Source organism: Choloepus didactylus, chromosome 9 (genome assembly GCF_015220235.1).
Source record: "Choloepus didactylus isolate mChoDid1 chromosome 9, mChoDid1.pri, whole genome shotgun sequence".
Classification (NCBI taxonomy): domain Eukaryota; kingdom Metazoa; phylum Chordata; class Mammalia; order Pilosa; family Megalonychidae; genus Choloepus; species Choloepus didactylus.
In genome coordinates, this window is record NC_051315.1 from 90,708,471 (window position 1) to 90,725,685 (window position 17,215).

Here is a 17,215-nt window from a genome sequence, read left to right on the forward strand (position 1 = left end):
ACATAAATTGTCAAAAAGATGAAATAAAAACTATATGAAAAAATATAATTTGCACATATACAATATGTGCTTACTTTAGCACATTCTATTAAACTGCATCACAATTGAAATACAAAGACCTTCCAATGTCCACATATATTTATCTTTAAGAGGTCACATCATAGATTTTAAATCTCTAAGTTTACAATACATTTAAAAAAAAATAATCGACTCCTCATTTTGAGGTGCACTGAGTTCAGTTTATCATACTTAAAAAACTAACTCTGTTAAAATAAATTGTTCTCCTGTTTCCTACCCAGAGGCCTCAGAGATTTTGGATTCATTATGCTACTTGATTCCACAAACAGGATCCAACCAGATACTCAGATGAGACTTGTATATCATACACCAAAAGAAATATCATGATGGACATCTCGAGCCCCTTTTATAAGAAGAAATAAATTTAAATTCAAGGAAAGAGTGGAGGAGAAAACAGAAATAATTACTATTTAAAGAAACTATTTTTGATATCTGAATGATCAAGGGACCTTTAATACCAGTCTGCCATTCAGTTCTAGAAACACCTTTTTTTTCCCCCATACAATAGTTTTCTGCATGCTTTTTTATTTTTAATGTTTTTTGCATGCTTTTTTAATAGAAATAAATGCATGGAAGAAGACAGAGCTAAAAAAAAAAAAGAAAGAAAAGAAAAGAAAAGAAAGCAAAAAAAGCACATGATAGTTGGTGTCTAGTCAGTGTTGTGCTGGTAAATGTTCAACAATGGGCTCTCTGGAGGAAAATGCCTCAATTTGATAATTTTCCAGTTTTCATGGTGGTGAATACTATCACCTTGGCCATTTTCATGCTACCAATGGTTTAACAACTGGCTTGCAAAATTTCTGGAAATTTAACAATAGGTTCTTGATAGTGGGTGTAAGCTTATTCCATCACAATCTAAGTCTACTCTCAAAAGTGTTATCAATTCCCTTCTCTGGCTCACTTGCTCATTGGACTTCCCCTGCCTGACCTGACTTACCTATCATTTTCCCAGCCTCAGTGTGATCAGGATGACCCCAATGTGATATCTACTTCCACAAAAGACCCTATATCAAAAGGTGAAGGTTGTATGATTTGTAGTGAATTAGATCTAGAAACAACTTGTGAGAAAATTGAACCTGTGACCTTAGAACTGTCAAACCTATCTAGTTTGCTTGATCTCCCATTTCTAGGGTCAAACCAAGTAATAATAAAATAAATCAATTTCAGAACTTTGGCAATTTTCCTTTAATTGAAAGTATGCTTTCCTATCATTACAAGGGGAAGTTCCAGACTTCAACTTAATAAAAATCAGCAGTAGTTTTCAGCTACATTAGATTTCCACACTAAAGAGAAACAGATGAGAAGCCACAGTAGGTAGGTTTGGCTAGGATAGTTTAAAACTCAGTGGCTGGCTTTCTCTTGCAATTGTCATAACTATCAATCACGAGAAAATCAACTGGATCTCTCTGAGTCCAATATAAGGTGTCCATAATCTTGTCTTTGTTGCTAATTTGTTTTTCCAAAATGCATTTGGACCTCTCAGAAGGAATGTGTTTTTGTTTTGTTGTAATTTTCATTTTTGCACAGTCTCGTTTAAAAACTCAAATGAGGATCATAAATGGATGAACCAACTCACAGAATGTGTTTCAGATAAAAAGGGTCTTTCAAATCACCCAATCCATGAAATAACAGTTTACAAAACAGTAGAGGGAAACTCAAAGGCATGAAAAGCCTCACCATACAGCCATACAGCCAGCCTGGGACTGGAGTTGCTGTCAATTCCAGGGCCCTTTCCTTCACCATGACATTTTTTCTCTTACTTGGTCAGATGTTCATTGAAAAGAGAGATAGAAAGTATTTTTTTTTTTTTTCTTCCCAAGATGCTCTGTTTCCTGAAATAATGAATAGAAGTTCTTACAGGGCAAAAACCCCATGTAGAAAAGTTTTAAATATTTGGGAACTTTTTACTTTAATGACACACATTACTCAAACTTAGGCAAATGCCAGTCAGCTATTTTAAATGTGCTTTTAAGAAAATTATAATCAGAGGGTCCTACTTTTCAAAAGAAGCATTTATGTTTGTTTCTACCTTTAAGTAAGAAAGACATCAACAGTTTCAAATGAAATTCAAATGGTTATAGTTATCATCAGTTTCTTAATTCTGTGACTTTCCATCACGGAGCCATGACTTATCATACATTTGTTGTGAAAAGCACTTCAGTGTGTTACCATCAGTAGGTAAAGTAGCAAAGTTTGCAGATGGTTTCCTTTTTTGTTTTGTTCTGTTTTGGTAAATGAGAGCATATTCTATATTCCTATTCAGACACACATTAACTCCTGTTTGTTTGCCTATGTCAGAGGGAAAGAGGTAGAATTTCAGGTGGTGATGCCAGGAATTAAGTCATTCACATGAAAACCACCCATTATTATTCTCAGAACAGAGGATGGGTGTCCAAGGATCTTAGTAAATTCTACATCTTTGCTCCACCAATCACTACACACTTCAATTCGCAAAAATCTGTTTTCACTTCCTGGCTACAAGCAACAAGACCAGAGAATATTTCTCTTCTCTTGTTTGAGTTCTCCAAGGAAGTCTGCACAGAGAGTCATGGCTTCCTCAAAACCTTGTGATTCCAAGGACAGCAGAAGCCCCAGTGGTATTCAGAAGCTTTTGAGCTAAAAATATAAATTAAAAAAAAATTTAAAGAAGAATTTAACAACTTTCAGCATACCCAATGACATTTTATTATGACCTACAGTGATTTTATTCAGAACCAAGAAGAAAAGTTCTCTCTCATTTAAAAAGAAAAAAAATTATGACTTGTAAAAGCTTAAAATGTACAAAGACTAAATGAAACCAGACACCTGCGAGTTTCTCAATCTATCTTGAAATAATCGTACAACATGCACACAATAGAGGCAAGACACACTCTCATTTCCTGCTGACTGTAAAATTATATGCTGACAACATCCTTGAGTGGTCATCCTTGAGTGGACTTGTAGAATCATTCACTTTATCATTAATATTAATACTATTATTATTCAGATTCTAGTAACATTTTTCTTGCCATCCATCAATCGCCATCTCATTTAAGCCCTATAGATTTTGGGGTCATTACACCATTTCCAGAAATTTTAAGTGGCTTTCACAAGAGCAGAGAATTACAGTTCCAATGGTGGCCCTAGAATGCAAACCCAGCCTCCTGAAAGTCCAGAACCCTTTCTCTTCACCCACACTCCTGGCATGTTTCCAGCAGAGCTATTGTTTCAGTCTACTTGGACAAGCTTTTTGACAACATACATTACTTAAATTTAAGAAGGAAGGAAGGGAGGTTAAAAGAAATCTAATTTCCATTTAGGTGTTTTACTTTCTACTGAAATATTTTTTTTTTTAATCAGGCATTCCAAAGTGGCATAAAAATATTTGTATTAGCAAGTATATGTGGATCAAGTATGTCATTTCACTTAGGTTCCTAGCATACAGCCTTGCAAGTCTCAGAAAGGCAACTGGGGCTGAGCCTCCTGAGCTACCCTCACACCCTGTTTCAGTTACAATCATCTCCCAGATTTATGACCCTGTTTGAGTGATTAGCTCCAAATCAAAGTATCTGAAATAAGTATCCTTGCTGTGCTCAAACTGTTACATGATGAGAACTTCACTACAGAGAAGCCCTTCTCTGCAGATGTGCATTTCTGTTTCTACTATAAAGATGATGGATACTTTTCAAATTAACAATCCCCAATGAAAAAGGAGTGCTCTGGTAGAAAACTTAAGGAGAAAATGTGAAGCAGGCTTCCTTGGTCTTAGAACCACATGTGCTTTTCTGCCACTACAGCTCATTACTAAGAGGGACTAGCTCACATACCTGACCCTCTAGGGCCACAGCTTTGTTCAGTGCACAGCCAGGCGGTTCGGTTCAAGCACTAACAATGAATCAGCCTGTATCCAGTGCCAAGTAATAAGGCTGCTACTGGAAGAAGTCACCCTAGGTGGAGAGGAAGAATATGACCAAGATGAAAAATAAATAAAAAGCAAGTGTATGTCTGTGTGGTGAGAGAGGGAGAAATCAGAGGTAGAGAGGATATACTTATTATTCATCTGCTTTCTATTTAAACAATCTTTAAAAATGCTACTCTATTAAGGAAAGTTGGAGGTAAAAAGATGGGAATGTATAAAACTGAATCCTATGGTGGGCAATCTCTGATTAACTGTACAAGTATTAGAAATCTCTTCCATGAACCAGAACAAATGTATGACAATACAACTAGAAGTTAATAATAGATGGGCATATAGGGAAAAAAATATATACCTATTGCAAACTATATACTACAGTTAGTAGTATTTCAACGTTCTTTCATAAACAGTAACAAGTGTACTATACCAATACTATGAGTCAACGATGGAGGGGAGTTTCCTTTTCTTTCTTTTTTTTTTCTTTTTTGTCTCTCGCTTTATTTCTTGTCTGGAGTAATGAAAAGTTTCTAAAAATTGAACAAAAATTAAATGTGGTGATGGATGCACAGCTGTTATGAGGGTACCGGGGGCAACTAATTGTACACTTTGGATCTTTGGATAATTGTACAGCATGTGAACAATCTCAATAAAAATTAAAAATAATAATAATAATAATGCTAGTATGAAAAAAAAATGCTACTCTATTGTGAGGCAATTCCTTGAAGAACTATGTTAATAATTTTGGACTAAATGTTTGCCCTTCTGATACTTTAAAAGGGCCATTTTTTTTCTTTTAAGGGGTTCTCGTCTCTGAGAAGCCCGACATGTTTTAGTGATATTACCCTGTTGCATTCTAGAATCAGCTAGAAAAATTGAAACACTGAGCTGTCATCCAAAGTTAGAATCAGAGGGAAAAAAGAGAACCTATGGATTCCACTAAATCATAGTCTGAATTCTAGATTAAGACTAGGTAGCCAGAGGGGAAATGCAAATCTGTTTTAAAATGCAATTCTGAGTAAAGGGAAAACCTCTCAACAGATGTATGAAACTGTATATGTTTTATTCACTGCTATATACACGGTGCCTAGAACAATACCTGGCAAACTGAAGGAGTTCAACAAATATCTGATGAATGAATAAGTAAAAATGTGAGAATAAAAAGATCATTCTCAATCATGTCTGTAACTTGAGGCCTGAGAACACATTTGTCAATCAATTTTAATCATCTTTTCCAAAAGCCAGACTGCTAGATTACTACAGAAGTTTAAAGAAATGTATTTTCCTTCTCACAGATGAAATGTAACAATGCTCTTAATTTGAACAATGGTCCACCAATATCCACAGTGCCTTCAATTTAGTTTAGTTTGTTGTTGTCACTGTTATTTGGGGGGTGGAGGAATGCATTCATGCATTCTAATATACTGTCTATTTGAGCCTCTCTTTATCTTGGACTTGCTGTTTCTCAATGTATTATACACAGCTCATACTTAATCACTGCCCTTCACAAAATTTATTAGCCATTGCCCTCTATTCTTTTAGGTTGAAAAAAAGAATGTTTCAGTTCATTAGGAAGGAAAGAAGAGAGAAGAGAGGGAGGGAGGCAGGAAGTGATAAAGAAGAAAACAGTGATATTGAGTTGACCAATAGACTAATAGCAAAAACATCCCTTAGCAAATTCAATAGCAGTTTTTAAAAAGACAACTACCTTTACATTCAAAAGTATTACATTTAGTCTTATTTTCCTATCAGAATATTGAGAAATGTCCAAGGTGTCAAAGCTTTATATTAGCCTGGTTTCACTTAATATTACCAGAAGGAAAAGAATATGAAAAGGTGCATAGGGAATACCCTGCTGTCCCCAAACTTTTAAAAATAAACATAATTTTCTATTATGATATAAAGACGATTTAGTGATTTTAGTGATTTCTGAGAAACGGGTAATGCAGAATCTTGTATCAGTGAGGGGTATTTGTATGTTGTAAAAGACACAGCTAATTCCAATTTTTCCCTTTATCTACAGAGCAGTGTTGGGCAAGCTCCTTCTTCTCAGTTTAGGATCTAAAAAACAGGGAGTATATTAGTAACCCACAGGGGGAGTTGAAGGGATTGTGCTCCTTTCAATAAGGCAAAATATCAAAATTTGTCCTTTTTTTTTTAAAGAAACATAGCCATAATGAAAGAGCAACTCCTCAAGAAACCAAGGTTCTCTGTTCCCACAGTACAGGAAAAGGACTAGGAGAAGCAAAACCCAGCTGTTTGACATTTCACTTCCAACCAGTAGCTAACCCTGGATGTTTAATTTGGAAGGTTGTATGTTATGAAGGCTCAGCCACTCACAAAGTTCTGCTTGGCAAAAACACTAGAACAATCCCACAAAGAAAGAGAAGTAGAATGTCAACTCCAACTATTAAAATGATAAGCTTAGCAACATGCTGAACTCACTTTAAAGAAATAAATAAGCAGGCCCAGAAGAAAAATCATAAAATTTTAAGTTTAATTTCTATTGGTATATATATCACAGTGCATGGACACATGGAAACATGATAAACATTAGAAAAACTACAATTAAATAAAAGGGCATAATATTTATGATACACGAAGAACTTAAAATCACTCTTATACATTGGTCTCCTACTATTCATGTCCACAGCATTTTACATTCAAAAAGTCATAGACTCTTCCATGGTATGGGAATTCTATACTAAGCTTATAAATCATACCTGCAACCCATTTACTCTAATAAATGCAGAGTCCTAGGGTCCAGGTTCTACTACAGGGACTTAGCTTTCCAGCCCAAGGACAGCCTATCCATGGGATACCTATTGGTGGTCTACAGCCAGTTAACTTCCTACTTCTCGTTCTTTTTGAGATTTTTCCGATATTCTGCCCAACAGAGCAATTCCTTTCACATGCAGTGTCTTCCAAATTAAACATTTAGGTTACTGGTTAAAAGTTAAATGTCAAGAAACTCTGCCTTAACAAGGATAAGGTAAACAGTCACTTCCTTATAAAAAATTAAAGAAGTTAAACTCATAGACATGAAATATAAGTTACCAGGATATAGAACGAGGCTAAAGAATGGGTGAGCAGATACTTATTATGAGCAGAATGTTCAACTAGAGTGAACTTAAACATTTGGAAGTGAACAGAGGTGACGGTAGCATGCTGTGAGAAGAACTAACAGTGCTGAAAGATGTGTGAATGTGGTGGAAAGTGGAAGCTCAGGGTCACGTATGTCACCAGAAGGAAAGTTGGAGGTTAAAAGATGGGAATGTATAAAACAGTGAATCTTGTAGTAGGCAATGTCCATGATTAACTGTACAAATATTAGAAATCTCTCTCATGAACTAGAACAAATGTATGACACTATAACTAGAAGTTAGTAAGAGAGGGGCATATAGGAAAAAAATATACCTATTGCAAACTATATACTACAGTTAGTAGTATTTTAACATTCTTTCATCAACAGTAACAAATTTACTATACCAATATTATGAATCAATAATGGAGGGGGGTGGTTAAGGGTATGGGAAGATTTGAGTTTCCTTTCTTTTTTTTTTTTTTTGTCTCTATTTCTTTTCTGAAGTAATGAAAATGTTCTAAAAATTGAAAAAAAAATTAACTGTGGTGATGGATGCCCAACTGTATGGTGGTGCCGTGGGCAACTGATTGTACACTTTGGATCTTTGGATGATGTATGGTATGTGAACAATCTCAATAAAAAGAAAGAACTAAAGAAGTAATTATGGAGTGTGCAACAGCTGCTGGAATTTGATAAAGAATGGTATTCAAGATGAATAAGTTCAAGCAGGGTAACAATATTAATATGCAAAAAGCCAATGTGGCCCCTCATTGATGATTGGGAACTCCAAAAGTTCTTCCAAGTCAGGATCTACTTGTCTCCAACTGTTGCAGTCATTTATTAAAAATGGCAAGTGTTTATTTGCGTCTCTGCTTGGGATGAGGGTGGGGTTTCAAAACTCTGGAGCCACATTCAAACAGCAGGCTTTGAACAAGAGCTTGGAGTAAATCCAAGAAGGGAAAATTATTCTAGTAACCTTGTTAGAGAATTTGCAAACAACCTTAATCAATTAATTAGCATATTCATTTTATTTTTTTAGAAGTTATCCTTTTTGAAGCAAATTTCTAAACCAAGATATAGCCTGTAGAGCTAGAGTAGGAAGGCATGATGGAATCCTGAGTGCTGAAAGGTAGATCTGAAGTAATTAAGTAACCTTAAGTATTAACCTGAAGTTATCTCAAAAATGCCAAAGCAGCTGGACAAAATGTGGAAATTTTAATCATACCAGTTCTTTGACAGCACATCAGTGAGTAACGGTTCACTGCATTAAGTATCCTGTAAAAGAAGAAAGCTCACAAAACTAGAGCTACACATTAGAACAATTAAAAATTAAATGAGGCACACAAACAGCTTTCATAACACTGGACTGGACAGCTAACATTAAGTGTCTGGGGAATGCTGCCTGCTACAAGTGAGCAGTTCTTTCCAGCACACAGATAGGAGTCAGACTCTGAAGGCAGACAGACGTGGATTCAAGGTCTTACTTCAAGCAGGTTAATAACTTAACTTCTCTAAGCTTCAGTTTCTCATCTTTGGAAGTAGATACAAACCACCTACCCCCCTGATTTTACACAAAGATTGAAGGAGATATCATGCAAAAACTTCACATTTTGAAGGCCTGGCTCTCAAAACAGGCTAACTGCTGCCATGATTCATTATCATCGTCAACATTATCATCATCTTTATCATTGTTATTATTATTATTACTGGATTTTGTACAGGAAAATTTCAGAATAAGCCTCAGAGAAACTCATGATTTTTTTCATCTTACACTGTTAAGCAATTAATGCTATGCCTATACCTTCACTGTTGACATTTTGGGTTGGATAATTTTTTTGTTGTGAGGAGCTGTCCTGTGCACAGTACTATGTCAGGCTGCATCACCGGCTATTGGGAATTGAATCACATCCCTCATAAAAGGTCCTGTAGGTGTGAACCCATATGTAAAGAGGACCTATAAAGATGCTATTAGTTAAGATGTGCCCAAAATGAATGAGCTTGGGCTTTAATCCAATGCGGCTGAAGTCCTTAAAAACAAAGGAAACTGGACACAAGCCATGGAGAGGAGTCAGAAGCTGGAAGTTAATGGAACCCAGGAGAAAAGGGAAAAGATGCCATCATATGCATCACCATGTTATCGAAAAGCCAAGGAACCCCAAAGATCACCGGAAGCTGGCCCCAGAATTTCACAGTCATCTGGGAAAAAGCATTGCCTTGCTGACATCTCGATTTTGGACTTCTCCTAGCCTCAAAACCATGAGCCAATAAATTCCCGTTGTTTAAGCCAACCCATTTTACGGTATTTGTTTTAGCAGCCAGGAAACTAAAACACTGGCTTCTACCCACTAAATGCCAGTAGCACGCCTTGGTTTTAACAACCAAAAATGTCTCTAGATATGCCAAATGCCCTGGGTGGGGGGTGTGTGTGCAAAATTGCCCCTGGTTGAGAACTACTGGTCAACACCAGTGACAGGGAATCTGTGGCTTAGAAAATCCTAAGAAGTAATGCTAGTGTTGATGGCTGTCACCAACCAGGTCTTCACATTCCTATTCAATGTACAGCATGGAACTTAAAACAAGTACTTGTCAGGAAACCACATAGCAGCAAGCTCAGAATTCTTGAACTTACAAAATAACCCATGGAAAGAAACACTGTGGTGGAAATGTAATAAAGCAATAAAACACAAACTACACTGGCATGAACAATTTGGCAAATGCTCCCTAATCGACCCCACTCAGTGACCTATTCATTGTATGAGCAATGTCCTTTCTTTTCTACTGCAATATGAGAGAAGTGCGGTCAGAGGAAAGACTAGATGCCAAAAACGCCCATGTTTTTATTCAGCTGGTGATCCTGGCTTCAGGCAAGACTCAACGTCTCCACTCCAGTTTTTCCAATTGTAAAATGGAGTTGGTAATAATGAATACTCTGACCTAACTAGTTTTTGATTCTAAGCTGAATATATCCATTCACTATAGAGCCTTGGGTCATAATAACCAGTGGGGGAAAAATCACTATAACCACAAGGAATAATTTTGTCTCAGACCTGTTGGGGTGAAAGATGGAATTTATTTCTTTTTCACGGAATGTTTTGGCTTGTCTGGCCATGTTGTCTCACCTCTGTTAATCTTGTTTGTGCTATCTAAACATGGACTAGAAATACTACATAGATCAGTGTCTTGCAACCTTTTAAAAAAAAATTTTGTCCCCCCACCTCCCAAGAAAGCTTCTGAGTCATTTTCCCCCAATCATCTCCCTCCTGCATGAAATTTTAATACTATACATATATTGCATATCCATTTATGTACTATGTCACTTTGGAGGGCCACAAACCATTGCAAATCTAAGACTTTTATGCTCCCCAAGAACCGATTTTCATCCCTATAGGGTAATACTACCCCCAGTGAGAATCCATGGTACAAATGGATCCAGTTTACAAAGTGTGTTCAGAGCCTGGAAAAGCACCTTCTACACAGCAGGAACTTGAATGGGGGGTTCTGAAGAGACTTAGAATATTGAAAAGAAAACTAAAGAGACCAGATAATTCAATATGACATCAAAGCTACATATCACCTGGAGAGACAAGCCCTCCAAAGAGGAACCATCCCATTCTTCCAGGACTCTCAAGCCTCTGGGGCTGACAAAATCCCCCAGAGGCCACCAGCCCAACTTGGTCTCAACCATAACCTTGCTTCATCTCCTCAGCGAAATACCACCTAAGGAGCATTTATTGGTAAGCATGCAAATGACTGAGTTACGTGTTAGGATTACCTAATTCCATCAGAGAATTCAGAACCTTATGGGGAAAGCGCTTTCAGCTCTGGTGTGGTTAATTTAGCTACAGAGCTGGAGTCACAGGGCCAAGGTGATGTGACAGGGGTGGGATGACATGACAGGGGCCAGGCCTCAATAAATGAAGCAGACTGGGTATAAGTGCATGTGCATAGTGTGTGTGAAAGGGATCTCGGCAGCAAGATGGCAAATGTGCCCTATATGAAGGATGTCAGTTCCATTCATGGGAGAAGCAAGCTCGGTGGGTCTGACCTTCTGACTTTCTGGATTTTCAGGCAAAATCTCCTGGTTTTTAAATTTAGACAAATTTTTTGAACCCTTAGTGGGCTTAACAGAAACACATCTCAGGCAATATAAGGCCGTTGATTGGCAAACTCTATTTGCAAACCAAAGGCAGGAATAATTTCCCAACTTCCATGAGAAGAAGAGAAGCCCCAACACTAAGGGATTTCTCAAAGTCACAGAAGGCTCTGAATGGGAAGTGCAGGATGAGAAACTCTTTCTTTAATCCAGAACATCTTTAGAGCTCTTAACAGACTAATCTCTGCGTATTTATACACAAAGATCACTGCTTCCTATCTTTACCAGTTAAGATGACTTGGGGAAAAACATACCCTAATTACCTGAAAAAGAAATTTAAATGGCACTCTTTAATGACTACAAAGGGGAGGACTTGAGTGTATGTTTTAATATGCCGCATATATCAGAAGCTCTTAAAACTCACTGGTTTTGCCCATACTTAATTTAAATAATGGTGCATTTTTTACCCAAAATGTAACATCCACAAACTAATCCTACCCTGCATATGAATAAAAAGTACCAAAAATGTTTTGTAAGCAACTATATCTCCCTAATATTTTAGTTGATATAAAGGTGCACGTGAATTCCAACCCTGTGTTCAGTGGCTTGGCTTTTGGGCAATTATAGATATTTTTTAGTAGCTTATTATCTTTTTTATTGCAGTCCTTCCCAAATCACATAGGCTGAGCCAACTGTATTCTCCAGTCTCAAGAGTTCTACTGGCTGGTTCCACTTATTTTTCTTCAGTTTTCATATTACAACTGTAATAAACAGCTTTGCATTTTGCTGACAAACATAATGAGGCATTGCAAAGCAGTGTCACTCAGAGACGAGCACAACGTAAAAAGGGGTGGGAGATGTAGTGAAGAGTTTCACAGTAGTTTAGGGGCTCAAGGTCAACTGCTAAGGTAAATTCAATGTAGAGAAAATACTTTATTTGTAAGCTCTTTTGTTAAGATCTGTGTGCTAGGAATGATCTTCTATAAAATAAGTGAATTTCTTTCAGTAGTATCGGAAATTAACAAAGTTAATAGCCACAACGTGCTTAAAGCTGAAAAGGAAAATTACAGACTGATTCTTGCTTAGTCATTCAATATGTTAGTTTTGACATGCTAATATAAAGACAGTAAAACTCATAAATCAATTGGCTATCTGTTTCTAAGATTTATTTTACTCAAACCAGTCAACGAAAAGACAAAATATTATGTTGACAAAATATTGTGTTTTAGCCACCTTAACTTGGAGGCCCCAGAGAAATGAGAATCTGTGGTCAAAAGACTGGAGAGAGGAATAGCATAGGAGCTGTTGCCCAAATGAAAGGGAGTTATAGTAGAGAATGGGTGTTGATATTTTTAGCTCAAATGTCTCTAAACTTTCAACTTTGCCACCACCCTATGGTAAAAAGGAAATGTTACTAAAGTCTAGAATATATCAGCTTTTCACACGTTCTCTTTCTACTTCACCTGCACTGAATGAAGATTGACCCTGAATGAAAAGTCCATGCAAAGTAGTTTCCTGAAGTTAGTCCTTGGCTCTATGCTGGTTCAAGACAGAAGTTTTACCAGTTGACATCAAAATGAGAAAAGGGGAACTGGGTTTTTCATATAGCTGAATTTATACAGTCTATTAGATCTTCTGTCTGAAACTATCCTCTTTATTAATTTGTCTGATATTAAAGAGAATCTTCTTTTATTAAACATTGCTAATAAATGGGAACTCTCCTTTAATTTTCTGAATAAACTTATTTTCCAAAATAAAAGGTTGATAAATGTATATTGGATACCCTTTCAATCCTTAATTTTAATTTCTACTAAATCTCAAGGTTTGAAAACCACTGCTCTATGTGACTCAAGATGGTCTAATTTTCTAGAGGGAGGTACCCTGGTGTTTGGAGGGCAAACAAAGGAGAGAAAGTGGGTGCTGAATGGGTGCTAAGTCCCATGGCTCAGCCTCCTGGGAACAAGTCCTTCCAAGTACAGGCAAGAATCAGGAAAGTGGGCCTTGCCACCAAGCAGCAGTGAGCCCTTGGCATATAACCACTCTGTGTTCACCGTGGATGTTGCAAAGAATGGCCTCTCAGGTGCCTTCCAGCTCTACTAATCCATGATTCTTACAGTGTGGGTGATTTGCTCTGTGTCTCCGGTCCTGGAAACTGACCAATGCCAGCATGAAAGCACTGACTGAGATGACAACATTTGGATGCAAAGTCATAGTAAAGTAATAGATCTGTCAACTTCTATCTTTTCCCCAGGTGTGTAAGGATGGAGCAATAAACAAGGAGACATGGAGACCTCAGAGTAGGGCATTTCACCACATCCTTTCTCAACTCTCTCTTCTGCCCTGCCCTTCCTTCATTCTCCTCATCTCTTTATATATATGATGCATACATATGCACTCCTGCTTCCACCTTCTTCCTCTTGGGGCATGAAAGAAGATTCAGACAGAGAGGCTCCTGTTCGCTAGCAATTGGAATTGGTAGTATTGAGTAATAGGGAAAAAAAAAAAATCTCATAACCTACCAAAACAATTTGTGGACCAGAACCCTAGGGGGTCTAACCTTGGAAACCCTACTTAATATCTCTTTCTGAAAGTAACCGATTTTAGACTACAGAAAGAGGAAGTAGTTAAACTCAATTTCTTTCAGAAAGAAATATATCTCTCATTGAGAGCAAAGAGTAAACCAACAAAGCAGGCAACCCAAAAGAAAGCAGATATCTCAAAGAGAGGAAAACACAGACTGCAAAGACTCATCTTAAACTTCTAAGAACCTGTCACAGTTTCTTTCAAAGGCTCAGAAGAGCTCAGTGGTTCTCCCTAGGCCGTGTGGCTATTTCCTTCCCTTGGCATAATCAAACATTCCTTGAGAAATTTTGCATCAATTCATTGGCTATTTCAGAGTCCTTCTTTAAACAATGAACTGATGGCAATTATTTTTTCTGATTGGGAGACAACTCTCCATGTGTGCTCTGCCTTCACGATTGCACAAGTGAAATGCTCTCAGAAAACAGCTGCCTTTGGCATTCAACTTGGTCATTTTTCTCTGTACATCCCTTCTCTTCCCCAGTGCCCACTGTTAGAATGGGGCCTTCTGCCCTTGGGGACATGGGCATGAGGCACCGTCCCATATGAATTGGCATGTGTAGGAGGTAAGCTGACCTGCACCGGCTCAGGGGGCAGCTGGACCACGTGCTGCATGCGTTCACTGTGGTGATGCCTCGACTCCTCCTCGTAGATCACATCCCTCTCATGCTGAGGAAGGTTCAGAAAGCGACGGATGGTACAGAGGTTCTCCCAGAGGGTGCGGTTTTCTGGGCTTGGGTTCTCCTTCCAGCGGAGCAACTCGCAGAGCCAGCCCTAGAGAGAGAGGAGGTCACTTGAGTTATCCTGCAGAAGGCCTAACTTCAGTCAAGTGCCATCACAGTTTATCATATTTTTAAGTCAAAATTGTTCCCCAACAACCTGGGGAGATACGGAAACAGCCTGATGGCTCTAAAAACCAACCAAGGCCCACATGGGTGGTTCCACAAATGCCCAAGAACCTTGACTTTGTTAATCATCATGTCACCCATCCTTTAGAATAGATTCTCAATTAACTTACAATTTCTTTGTAAAAAAAAATAAACACGACTGCTATTATCTAAATCTCAGAAAAAGTTATCCAATTCTTAGTGTAATTTTTTTTTTTTTAATTACCCAGTCAGGTAGGGTTCCACTGCCAAGAAAAGAGTGAAGGTGAACAAATATGTGTTAGCAGATGGCAAATTCTAAAGGAGAAAAAATGTCTAAGTGTAAATAGCACTGAATTCTCTAGGGAGGAAATATTACAATGATCAATAACACCACAAAATAGGAACCATAACCTTAGCAGAAATGGAAACAATCTCTGCATGCCTGGGCTGTAGGCCCTCTTAACCACCACCTTCATGCGACAGCCACACCTGCAGGAAAGGGGGTAGTTGGTCAGGTCACACCTGCAAACATCTGCCTCCCAACTCTGGCATCCGGATATTCTCTCTCTCATAAATACACTAGAAAGAAAATGTAATGCAAATAATGATGGATTATATGAAAATAATACAGAGGATGCTGTCAACATCGCTCACTGACTCATGTCAAAATATTTTACCCAGTAGCTTTCTAACCCATCATTTCCAAGCTACATTGCTAATTTTAAAAATAAGAAACTGTCCCACATTGTGCCTTTTGCAAAGGAGTAAGAATTTTTCTAAAAAGGTGCATAAGTAAACAAATGACTTCTTAAAATTAAAAAAATCCCAAAACTCAATAAATTCTCTATCATAACCTGTAAGCCAATGGAAGCTCCTGACATGCATTATAAAAATCCGATATAATATCACAAGCCGTTGTTTGTCTAACTCTCCACTGTGTCTTCTGCCTTTACCCAAAAAAAGGCAAGATTTGATTATCTCCGCTGCATCAGCCAAGACAGCAACACCAGCTGTTCTCATTGTGCAGCCTCTTCCTCGCGGCCTCCATGTTAATAACCTGATCATTCCATTTTCTCCTTCAACTGCCGGCTGCAGCACCGCAAAGAGACAAAAACCCAGGCCCATCTGCAGCAGCTGTAGGCACTGAACTGTGAAGCCACTGGGGATTTATAAACTAATCTGTAACACAACACTGCCTTGTTTTTACAAGTGAGAGGCCACATTTGCGCAGACCTGATCTTTTCTTGCAATAAACTGGGAGCTGGGGAGAGTTAGAGGGTTAGGAAGAATGAAAACAAGATATCTAATCATTTGCCTGGAAATGTTTTTCCAAGTATTTGCATGGATTTTTTTTCAATTCAATTGACAGACAGGTAATGGTTGATTTTCAAGGTGCAACATATATGAAAAATGAAGACAATGAAATATTATATCCCTACCAGAAAATAAATTATATTTTTAAAAACATCCTAGTCCCCAAGTGTTCCCTCAGGGGTTTCTTTGTACAAAAGAAAGAATTCTTGAAATGGAAAATAAACCATCTGTGGAAAAAATAAGCTCCTATTTCTCTGTCTTTTCACAGATCTGAATAAGTCTCCAACTGAACTCTTTCAAATGTTTCAAACAGGTATGTTTAACATCTCCCAGGGGAAGCTATAGCATGGAGACCAATCATTTAACAGAAAATAAAAACAAAAACCTACATCTGTTAAAAGATGAAGTTCTGAGATGCCCAGACCTTAAGGAAGACAGCACCTGCTGTTCTGCTTGAGGAGTGAGTTACATTATGGGACGCCACAGCTTGAAAGGAGACAGGTGACAGCTGAGTGGTATCTCCACTTATGACACTTGGAATGTCTAGCACAACACTCACTGCTGCATTTGATTGATATGCGCTGTTATAATCTGCACTCATTACAATCACTTAGAACAACACTACAGGCCTCGTTATGGACTGTGTGCTGTCTGCCATCAGTCTTTTAACAAGTGCAGTGCTCAATTTGCCCACTAACATGCAAGGTCCTGACCTTGAAGCTATTAGGAAGCAGATTAGACACAAGTGTGACCATGTGTGCAGACATAAGCAAACCAAATTAATTTCTGGCACAGGGAGGTAACCAACAAGACCCTATTCTTAGGGCACCAGAGAACCTCCTCAAATCCCTGGTGGAGCTGAGCTAATAGCACGTTTAAGGGAACCAGCGTTTTGAAGATGAAGCATATTCATGGTATTTAGAAGGTTATTAATCTAGTTTCCCCACAAAGTGTTTGCTTGGCTGATCAGATTAAGGGATGGAGCCTTCAACAGTGCACCCCCACCACAGCAGGCCCCAAGAAATCTGTGATACTTCACAGCCTTGGACATATTGCACCATGTGTACCCAGCTGCTTCAATAATTAGCTTATGAATGTATCAGCTGGTTCTGTGATTTTTATAAATAATAACTAACCTACAGAGCAGAAAGATTGTCAAGAGCCTTACAGTAGCACAAAATCACAAGGTGTTCCTAACTCTAAGTTGCCCTTCTACTAAATGCTGATATTCCCCACTAGTGGAGCCCCTGTGATGCCATTTATAAATATTTATTTTGTATCTGAAATGGCAATTTATTTTTGTC

At 37.9% G+C, this 17,215-nt stretch overlaps 1 protein-coding gene across 2 annotated transcripts in view; it reads right to left on the reverse strand.

Moving 5' to 3' along the window:
- SATB2 (SATB homeobox 2) overlaps positions 1–17,215 on the reverse strand; it is a 202,264-nt gene that overhangs the window by 26,634 nt on the left and 158,415 nt on the right. For both annotated transcript variants that reach the window (XM_037850209.1, XM_037850208.1), the window contains one exon: positions 14,305–14,502. In XM_037850209.1, the coding sequence (XP_037706137.1) occupies positions 14,305–14,502 (198 nt within the window). The remainder of the gene's footprint in view (positions 1–14,304; positions 14,503–17,215) is intronic.